The sequence below is a fragment of the Myxine glutinosa genome, chromosome 3, assembly GCF_964187855.1.
Source record: "Myxine glutinosa chromosome 3, kmMyxGlut1.1, whole genome shotgun sequence".
NCBI lineage: Eukaryota > Metazoa > Chordata > Myxini > Myxiniformes > Myxinidae > Myxine > Myxine glutinosa.
The window spans coordinates 103,968,055-103,979,484 of record NC_136263.1 but is presented as its reverse complement, the minus strand read 5'-3'; the positions used below and the strand labels follow the sequence as shown (position 1 = coordinate 103,979,484).

The window sequence follows — 11,430 nt, the reverse complement described above, 5'->3', positions numbered from 1 at the left end:
TCCGAAGATAATCCATCTTCACAGGGTTCATCCGATCAGGGTGTTGTTTCACAGGAGTGGCTTCCCCCACCTCGATATCATGATATACCAAGTCAGTACGACCAGGTACACCTGTGAACAAATGTGCAAACTCAAAAATTACGCTGGATAGTTGTCCTTGTTGTTCCCTCGTCAAATGACCTAATTTCTCATCTAAATTGCTCAACACTTCCGTGTTCGTCAATCTGGGACAAGCCTGGTCATCAACGTTATCAAACTTCACACCGGCCTCAACCTCTGGATTCTCTGGCACCCCAATATACAGGCAAGACAGGTGAGACAGGAACCCTTTCTTCCACAGGCTTCCACTCATAATATTTCTTCAGTCGGTTGACATGACACAGCTGCCACTTTTTCCGTCGGTCGGGAGTTGTCACCATGTAATCCATTTCATTAACCCTCCTTTCGATTGTATAGAGACCAAAATACCTAGCCTGTAGTGGCTGACCTGGAACAGGAAGCAACACTAACACTCGGTCCTCAGGACTGAAATTTCTTATCTGAGATTTATTGTCATGCCTCACTTTCATTTTATCCTGTGTCGCTTTCAAGTTTCCCCTCGCAACTTCACAAGCTTTTGCCAATCTGTGCCTAATCGTTGACACATACTCTACCACTGTTGACTGCGACTCCTCCTGTAGCCACTGTTCTTTCACCAATTTCAATGGTCCTCGAACTGCGTGTCCAAACACAAGTTCAAAAGGACTGAATCTCAATGACTCCTGAACAGATTCTCTCGTAGCAAACAACAATAAGGGTATTCCCTCATCCCAATCCTTGTCACATTCAAAACAGTACGTTCTGATCATATTCCTCAATGTCTGCTGAAACCTTTCCAAGGCCCCTTAGCTCTCGGGATGGTAAGTACTTAATCTTACTGCTCCACTCCCAACAGGTGTACCATTTGCTGAAAAAGCGTTGACATAAAATTGGAACCCTGATCAAACTGGATCACCTTAGGTAGGCCAACCAAAGTGAAAAATTTACTCAAGGCCTTCGCAATAACTGCCGCAGTAATTTTTCTAAGAGGCACTGCTTCTGGGAACCTCGTGGAAGCGTACATGATGGTCAGTAAATACTGATGTCCAGCCTTAGTTTTAGGTAAAGGGCCTACACAGTCAATAATGACACGACTGAATGGCTCTTCAAAAGCTGGAATTGGTTTTAAAGGTGCAGAGGGGACTTTCTGATTAGGTTTTCCCGCAAGCTGGCAAGAATGGCAAGATTTATAGAACTCCGCCACATCATGTCACAATCCAGGCCAGAAAAAATGTACCAAAATTCTGTCACATGTCTTGTTCACTCCAAGGTGCCCGGCCAAAGGTGTCTCATGTGCCAAACTCAATATCTCCCTCCGGTATGGCTGTGGCACCACAATTTGGTAATGAACTTTCCACTCATCATTTGCTGGCACCTCCGGTGGTCTCCATTTTCTCATGAGTATTTCCCCTTTCATGAAGTAACCAACAGGTATCTTCTTAGCCTCTTCCTCTGTGACGGCTTTACCAATCAAACTCCGGAGCTCCGAATCTCTGTGTTGTTCTTCAACAAGTCTCTTTCGGACACGCCCCGTTTGTTCAGCCTCATTCCGTGATGTCTCCGACGGACACTCCATTTTCTCTAGTGGTCCAGATGCCACCATTTCCTTAGGTTCCTTGACGTCACTCCCTTTCCTATTATCTCTTCCAGACTTTTCCTCAAATATCTCTACGGAACACAAATCCACATCACCTTCCTTCTCCTTCTCTTCAGAGCACTTCCTACCCATAGCACGAGTCACTGCACAGGATGGAAAGATACCCGGAATCTCCTGCTCTAACTGTGCTGTATTATTTTCCATACTGGGCTTTTCAACCAACATCGGATTACCAGAAACTTGACCCCCGGCCAAATCATTCCCGATAATAAAAGAGATTCCCTCTACAGGAAGAGTGGCTTGTAAACCTACGGTGACCGGAACTGACACCAAATCAGAATTCAAATGTATGACATGAAGAGGAGCTTTAACATAGCCACCAACCCCCTGTAAGAGAACACTACCGTCTTCTCTGGCAATGGCAAAATGCCCTCAAGCATCAAAGATTGATGTGCTCCTGTGTCCCTCAATACCTTAACAGGTCTCTGGTGAGTTAAGTCCCCATCCAGTGACACAAACCCCTCGGAAATAAAAGGTTTGTAACGCTCTTGGACAAGGTCGTTCTGTGATGCCGTAACTTTGGCACGGGAACCTTCACAAGGCACTGTCCACCAAGGACGATTTCTCGCACTGGCCAACGCATTCGGAGTTGCACGAGTCTGACTCCGCTCCTGATTTTTCCTTTTCAGGGCGTAACATTGGGACATCAAATGCCCAGGATTCTTGCTAAAAGCGCAAGTCGGCCCAGAGGAAAAAACTCGTGGTCTGCCTCGGGCCCCCCGGAAGATAGCTCTGCCTTGGAACTGTAGTCTTCTGATCCCTACAAGTCACGGTATCAGATTTGTCCCCATAGTCCTCTCTAGGCCACCTCCATGAAAATTTGTTCTCCGAACCTGATTTGCCATAACTCCCCTGGCTAACTCAAGGCGGGATATTAGGTTTGTGGAACCCCATCCGGTGTGTCAAGGCATAGTCATCTGCCACTGTTGCTGCCTCATACAACTCCTGTACCTTTTTTTCATCCAGATGCATTTTAATGTCCACGTGGACACACTGTTTGAATTCCTCCACCAAGATCAATTGTCGTAAAAGGTTGAAGTCTTTCCCAATCTCCTTCGAGTCACACCACCTATCAAACATGGTTTCCTTCATTCTGGCAAACTCCACATGGGTCTCACTCTCCGTCTTCTTGGCATTCCTGGATTTTTGTCGGTAAGCTTCAGGGACCAATTCATAGGCTTTGAGAATGGCTTTCTTCACTATCTCATAATCTGCACATTGGTCAATCGGTAAAGCCGAATAGATATCTTGAGCTTTACCCACCAGAACACTTTGGACTAACATAGTCCATGACCCCACAAGCCATTTTAGCATTTGAGCCACCTTCTCAAAATGTAAAAATAACTTGGCTACCTCCTTTTCATTGAAGGGTGGAACCAGCCTCGCATGCCTACCAACATCCCAAGAGTTCTGACTGGTTGTCGAACTAGCCGGCATGGATACTACTTCTCTCCGTTCCCCCAGTAATTCAGGCTCCTTGAGTTTAAGTTCCCTCTGATACTCCATGTCCCGTTCATTTAACTCCCTTTCGGCTCTCCTTTCCTCTGCTCTTCTCTCCTCGAGTTCCTTTTCTGCTTTCCTTTCCTCTGCTCTTCTCTCCTCGAGTTCCTTTTCTGCTTTCCTTTCCTCTGCTTTTTCCTCTGCTCTTTCCTTTTCTGCTTTCCATTCCAACTCTTTTAACCTTTCCTGGCTCTCCAGTTGCATCTCCATTTTCCCGCGCTCCAGATTTCCTTTTCCCTCTGGTAACCAATCCAAGGCTACCTCTTCCCATGTTCCTTGTCCCACTAAAGATTCTACCACCAATGTCTGAATCTCTGCTTTCTTCATACTAACTCGGACCTCCAAGTTACAATATTTGGCCAATATTATGAGTTTCGATCTTTTTAACGCCTGGAACTGTGCCTCATTAGGGGACGTAGCAAACTTGTCTCCGTCAAACACCATGGTGACTATTAGTTAGCACCTGTTAACCTTCACACAAAAATTTCTAAATTTTCAGAAAGATTTTGGAATATTAGAAAATTCCAAATTTGGGAATTTTGGGAATGTTAGGGAATTCTATCCCGGACGAGCCTCCAATTTCTGTTACGTGCTCCTCCCCAAACCCCGGTCACGGTGTACCTCCGAGCCCCAAAAGAAGTCACGGCAGAAAGATGTGCTATTATGTGTGCCAATGACCAATGGTGAAACCACACCAATCAGTTGTTGCAAAAAACCAAGTATTGTATTAATATCGCACAATAATATCAACTTTCACAAGTACAATATAACAACAAAATACCATATAATTCCTATGATGGTACCATCAGTTTCTTAACACAATAACTCACGGTGCTCCACGTGAGTGAAATGTAACACCCCCAAAGTCACTGTCCCGGCACCAGGCCAAAGCCGATCCACGGTCCGGTGATCACAAGAAGAAGGTCGTATTGAGACCAGAACCCAGGACGGCTGACAGTCGACTGCCACCGAAGAGCCGCTGGGTGGGTGTCGGGCCGACGTCGGTCAGGCAAAAGTGCACCCGAAATGCGACTGTGAATTCACACCTTCGGTTCGCCAGACAATGACGCTGATATGAACAAGCAGCGGCTCCCCAAGCGGAAAACCGCCAATTCCCAATCGAAATCCATGACACACATGCGAACCAGACTAACGGCTGGCGCGCGTTGAAATGGCTGGAGCGAGGTGAAATGTCAGACGGGCCCATAATGGAGGCGTACCTGCTCTCCAACAATGATTCACTTTTGGAATCAACCGCAAAACCCGTCACGCAGGTTTATCTGCCACAGCGATATCGACTCTGTCACAGGAATCCCTTTCCCGGGGAAACCAATATTCGCTCATGACCAACGTTCGCCAGCGTCCGCTCGATACCTCAAAGCAGCTCGGCCTTTTTCTCCCGACCTCACTTGCTCCGTTTCAGCCTCCTCCTCTTCTTCTTCCGGTTTCTCCCGATCCATTTCGTTTTTCTTTTAAAACACAAATTTTTCCTTTTGAAGACAGTTCTCTCCATTTCACTCAAACTAGAACAATAATAGTACATGAAACTAAAAATGCTTCCAGTGGGTGAAAACCACAAAGACGGAAGTGACGAATCCATAACACTCCCTCAGAAATTCCATGGGAGAAAGTCAGCTGGTATTTCTGGCCCTCATGAACATACACCATGACTTATGAATTACTCATGAACATACACCATGACTTCACCATATCCGCACATGATGTGTGTGACATTTTTATTCAGAAACACAAGCGCCGTCTATTCAAAAATAGCATAATTTACGATTAATAAAACAATTTACATTCCGCTGTCCGATCTGATCTCTTTTGTGGGGAGAACTCCCTGCCTTGAGCTTCACAACCTCGGCGCATGGCGGTGCCAGGCTTTGACCAGCACCTATTAAACTACTCCATAAACCTTAACATAGCGTGCGTTTTAGAAACATGGGAATTCTTCTGGATTCTTTGTAGTTAATTAGCCTATTTAACTCAGGAGATCATAACAATCATTTCGCGAGAACTACACAAATCAGAAATTCCATATCAGAAAGCTCCAGTAGAACTACACACACACACACACACACACACAAACACACACACACACACACACACACACAAACGCACAGACAAACACAAACACCCACACATGCACACACACAAACACACACACACACACACAAACACACACACAAACACACACACACAAACACACACACACACACACACAAACACACACACACACACACACATACACACACACACACAAACACACACACACAAACACACACACACACACACAAACACACCCACCCCCCCACCCCCCCCCACACACACACACACACACACACACACAATTCATCAATTTATAGCAGAACGAACAGCTGAACAAGTCGTTTCACCAGTTCCTCTTTCTGACCATCAGTCATCACGAATCTGTTGAACTGTTGGACCAGAGAAGAACACAAGGAACTGCAGAAACTTCCAAGAACACACAAAATGCCGTTTCTGACGATCTTAAAAAAAAAGCTTCCTGGGGGAGGAGCCCCAGACCCCCCCTCACCCCAGCGCTTTTGTCTCATGCACCCCCCCCCCCCCCCTTGAAATTCCTGGATCCGCCCCTGCCAGTGGTGGAGATTTTGCCAAAGTAGTGAGACTCCCTGAGTTCTTTCTGTCTAGTTTCATTCAATGGACAAAATATGACATACTTATGACAAAATTATTTGAAGGAATGGGCCAAATAATTACAAACTTTTGTCAGAACCTCAGGAAAATTATTTCTTGAAAAAAAATCGAAACCATCAGAAATTACGACATCATTTAGTAATATTACAACGTGCATTTTACGGTGGAAGGGTGACATGGAGGTATGCGCATTCACCTCTGAGCTACTGTATCTTACCTGGGTTTGAATCTCATGTGCAGCTATAAATTGGAATACTGGTATTTCTCATGCAGGGCGAGGCATAAATGTGTGTACCGTACCTCGGATGGACGTCAAACTGGATGTCCAGGCCTTTTTAAACGTCAGGCCTTTTTAAGAATTGTTTTCAAAGGTCATCCCATTTACAGGATGAGGACATACTTTTTGTCAATTATTTTCCTGTGATGCACTCTGATGATAATCAATAGTCAAATTAAGAATCAGATGGGACAGGTTGTCAATAGCAAGCTATTTGTAAAATCATGTAATTGTGCTTAGATATTTGTATAAAGACCTATTAATCACAAAGAGGTTTACATTCCAAACTTGACAGGATGACTCAGGGTTACATTCTGAAGGTTGTAGCACGTTAATTTACCCCCTCCCCAATGGGATTTTCTCCCCCGAGCGGGTTTTCCCCACCATTGCCGTCAATGGGGTTGCATGGTGAGGTGTATATCCATCTGAAGTTAGCTTTATTGTGCAGTTTTTCCAAGGCCGCTTCGAATAACAACACGAACGATGAATAGCATTGTAGCGGTTACCGGAAGAATGACACAATTACCGTGCACCGGCCGATGACGCAACCGGCGAGCGGTCACGTGTCCGGACTCGCCCGGGCATGTCCAGACTTGCCCTTCTCGGGTGCACACTTGCCTTCCATACCACGCCCCGTCGAGAGGCGTGACTTACCTATTTTGCATACAACGCCCCGCCTGAGAGGCGTGGCTTTTGTGTGTTCAGTTTGCGATATAAATTGCTGCCCGTTCGAGGGGCGGATTCAGTGTGCTTTTGAGTTCTTTGGTTTTGAGCGAAATAAATAGCTCGGTGACCACAAACCCCTGGTCTTCGCTATGGCCAAGGTTACGGAGCCGTGGTCGGCCCGCCAGCAGCGCCACCTCTCCGCTGTGTCCGAATTTACGACGGACATCCGGCACGTCGCAGGCAAGGACAACGCTGTGGTCGATTGCCTCTCCCGGTCCGGCGCGAATGCCGTCCACCTGGGTGTGGACTTCGCCCGCATGGCGGCCGACCAGACCGCCGACCCCGCGGTGCAAGCCCTCCGGACAGCGGACACAGGCCTGCGGTTGGCCGACGTCCCCTTCGAGGACACAGGCACAGTTCTCCTGTGCAACGTTTCCCTGGGCCAACCTCGCCCCATCGTGCCCACCGGATGGCAGCGGCACATTTTTGATGCCCTCCACGGCCTTTCCCACCCGGGCCGGAAAGCATCACAGAAGCTCGTGGCAGCAAAGTTCGTCTGGCACGGGCTCCGTAAGGATGTCCGCGACTGGGCCAATGCCTGTGTCGTCTGCCAGCGCGCGAAGGTCCACCGGCACACCCAGGCCCCGTTGGCACCATTCGACGTGCCTGCGCGGCGCTTCGACCACGTCAATGTGGACCTGGTGGGACCCATTCCCTTCTCGCGGGGCTTCACCCACCTACTCCCGATGGTGGACAGGACCACCAGGTGGCCGGAGGCCGTCCCGCTGGCATCAACAACATCCGCCGACGTGGCGCAGGCCTTCATTGGCACTTGGATTGCCCATTTCGGCACGCCCTCGGACATCTCCTCTGACAGAGCCCCCCAATTCGCCTCCGAGGTTTGGGGCGTGGTCGCCCAGGCCTTGGGGGTCAAGGTTCACCACGCCACGGCCTACCACCCCCAAGCCAACGGCTTGTGCGAGCGGTTCCACCGTTCGATGAAGGCCGCTCTCAGGGCCAGCCTCCAGGATGACGGTTGGGCCGACAGGCTCCCGTGGGTCCTATTGGGCCTCCGAACGGCCCCTAAAGAGGACCTCCAGGCTTCCACCGCCGAGCAGGTCTACGGCCAGCCACTGCGCGTGACGGGCGAATTCATCCCTGATGCCGCCGGCCCCTGGTCCGCGGCTCGCCAACGCTCGGACCTCCAGGAGGCCGCCAGGAGATTTGCCCCCGTGCCCACGTCCTACCACGGCTGCCCCCATCCCCACGTCCCCCCAGCACTTCGCACTGCGGAGTACGTTTTTATCCGGCATGACGCACACCGGGGACCGCTCCGGCCGCCGTACGATGGACCTTTCCGGGTCCTGCAGAGGGACGACAAGTCATTCATCGTCGACATCGGCGGCAAGCCGGACCGTATCTCCGTAGACCGGCTCAAGCCGGCCCATTTGGACCTCGACCAACCTCCACGGTTGGCCCTTCCTCCACGACGGGGCCGTCCCCCATCAACCAGCCCCCCGCACGACCATCCACCGCCACGCCACCTACCACCCACACACGAATCACCAGGGGTCGTTTTGGTCGGGTGATCAGGACCCCCCTCAAACTAACTCTCCCGGTGCAGGTTAATTCTGGGGGGGGGGGGGGGGGGCACACGTAGCGGTTACCGGAAGCATGACACAATTACCGTGCACCGGCCGATGACGCAACCGGCGAGCGGTCACGTGTCCGGACTCGCCCGGGCGTGTCCAGACTTGCTCTTCTCTGGCGAACATTTGCCTTGCATACCACGCCCCGTCGAGAGGCGTGACTTACCTATTTTGCATACCACGCCCCGCCTGAGAGGCGTGGCTTTTGTGTGTTCAGTTTGCGATATAAATTGCCGCCCGTTCGGGGGGCGGATTCAGTGTGCTTTTGAGTTCTTTGGTTTTGAGCTAAATAAATAGCTCGGTGAAACCTCGTTCCTGTGTCGTCCATTTTGTCTGGCTTTATCGTGCGAGCGCAGCTCCCACAGCATCATATTAATGTTATAACATCATCATGCGATTTGCTTACCGTAGTAAAAATATTATGAACCACAAACACGTTTGATTCGATTTTTAAACAGTCGCTAATGCTATTTATAACACTAAATAGGGAAATTTGGAGAAATCCCGACATCAGTGAGGTAAGTTTTACTTACAGACCTTAGCGAAGATCTACTGTACTCAACATAACCCACACGTGTTGGGTTAATAACATGGCCCTTTCTGCTGATGCCGTGGCGTTTTTCATAGCAAAATTTTGGAACTCGCTCCTGCTATTCAACGCGAAACTGAAAGGGAGGAAGCCGGGTTGTGCACATTTTCCAAGCAGCTAGCTCGTGCTTGCCAAGCTAGCCGTTCCTTGACGGTTTTGATTAGAGTGCTTGCTCGAATGCTGAAACCACTTGGCGATCTCTCCACAAGAAACTTGGTAAATGAACACACACCCAATGTTCTTGAGACCCGACCGTAGATCGACTGTAATCTATATACCCTAAAGAGGATTGACACTTCCTGCCCCTCCCATAGTGAGGGGGTGTACTAGTGTTTGTAAATAAATCAAATCGTTAAATGTTTACTTTCTCTCTGTCCGTGAATGTCTTTTCTTCCATTGGTCCGCCATTGCTCGCACCCAGAGTAGCGATCGGCCACAACAAAATTAGCATTCGCACGGCGGGTGTGTTTGTGTGTGTATGTGTGTGTGTGTGTGTGTGTGTGTGTGTGTGTGTGTTTGTGTGTGTGTGTGTGTGTGTGTGTGTGTGTGTGTGTGTGTGTATGTCTGTGTGTGTGTGTGTGTGTTTGTGTGTGTGTTTGTGTGTGTTTGTGTGTGTGTTTGTGTGTGTTTGTGTGTGTGTGTGTGCGTGTATGTCTCTGTGTGTGTGTGTGTGTTTGTGTGTGTGTGTGTGTGTGTTTGTGTGTGTGTTTGTGTGTGTGTGTGTGTGTGTGCGTGTGTGTGTGTGTGTGTGTGTGTGTGTGTGTGTGTGTGTGTGTGTGTGTGTGTGTGTGTGTGTGTGTGTGTTAGTGTGTATATATACAGTATGTGAAAGTCTTACCTCAATGTGATTTGCTGCTTCAGCTGCTTTAAATTTAACTGCGGCACAAATAAGAACTGTGGTTAGTAATTATCTCGTTTACATCAGGAATTTTCCTCAAAAAATGAAAAGTTCACCAATTTCACATTCACCTTCAACACTTTTCTGATGTTTTGATTTCAGAAAAGCATTATTATCTCACAAGAAGTTGAGACTTCCCTCTTTACTCGAGACTTGAGGCTCAAGGTAGACTCGCCTCGTTCAAGCTAATGGCCTCTCATGCCCATCTTTACACTTGCAGAATCCCTATTCCATGCCATACCTTCAGACTGCAAACCTTCTGAAAATTTACTGGACAGCACAAAACATAACCACGGCTACTGCAACTTTGTGGTTCACAAAAGTCACATAACTCTGTCATTATAGACAGTAAACAGGTGCTATTCATGAATTAACAAGTGTCTGCATAACAAAATTGTGTTTGCCTCTCCGGCTCGTGGGGAAATATAATCTCTTCAAATGCCGTATGCACCTGTTTGGCCATGTTGAAGTTGTGAACAGTTGTAGCAGCTACCACTCTCCTCTCCAAGAAAATGTATACAACTCTAACCAGATGGATGTTATTGTATTTCTCTGGTGATTTATGCACCAGGAATTAGTGACTACACCAATGTAATCCTTTACCATTTAAGAGCTGTTTTTAAAAACCCCGCAGTATATGTGAGTATGGTATGACCATGTTTTTGAAGTGCAAGTGGAGACATACTCAAGGCTTGCTCCTGGCATGGCCCAGTCACAATATAAAGAAGTTCTGAACTTGCTCGTGGGGATGAAGTAACAGTCATCTCCTGGATTTCACTTCGTCTGGTGAATCCCTGTCCTTTTGTCCTTTCATTTTCCATTCTGTTGTATCACACACTTCACTGATCAACTCACTCATTGTCCATCTCCTTAAATTAAACCTCTCTGCTTTCTCAAGGGCTTGCCAACCATATGAAAGTTAATCTCCAGTCTGCACAGCAACAAAAGAGGGCCTTGTTTGAAAACTACTCGTGTTTAAGTATAGTGTGATGTGGTCCTCCCCGACCTCTTAGTCTCGGTATACCTCCGAACCCCAGGAGGAGCCACGGCAGAAAAATATACTATTCCGTGTCACAATCAAGAAGGAAACCACACCAATGGGGATGAACAAACCAATCATATATTCTATGAACAGAACAAACGCTATGAACGCTATGACGCTATGACGCTATGAAAAAAAAAATCGCTATGACGCTATGAAACGCTATGGACGCTATGAACGCTATGACGCTATGAACGATATGACGCTATGAAAAAAAAAAATCGCTATGACGCGATGAAACGCTATGAACGCTATGACGCTATGATGCTATGAAAAAAAAAATGGCTCGCTTTGCCAAAGGCCTCGCTCCCCCCCCCCCCCCCCCCGTTCCCCTCACCTCCCCTTCCCCCTCCCCCTCCCCTACCCTGCCCGGCAATGCCGGGTACTTCTGC

At 48.2% G+C, this 11,430-nt stretch overlaps 1 protein-coding gene across 1 annotated transcript in view; it reads right to left on the bottom strand.

Annotated features, from left to right (window-relative positions):
• Positions 1 to 3,236: 3,236 nt before the first annotated feature.
• LOC144891347 (uncharacterized) overlaps positions 3,237 to 11,430 on the bottom strand; it is a 51,188-nt gene continuing 42,994 nt past the window's right edge. Inside the window, exons 4-6 of the mRNA XM_078774360.1 lie at positions 9,937 to 9,974; positions 4,610 to 4,704; positions 3,237 to 3,306 (exon numbers count right to left, since the gene is read on the bottom strand). Coding sequence (XP_078630486.1) covers positions 3,249 to 3,306; positions 4,610 to 4,704; positions 9,937 to 9,974 — 191 coding nt within the window. The 3' untranslated portion in view covers positions 3,237 to 3,248. The remainder of the gene's footprint in view (positions 3,307 to 4,609; positions 4,705 to 9,936; positions 9,975 to 11,430) is intronic.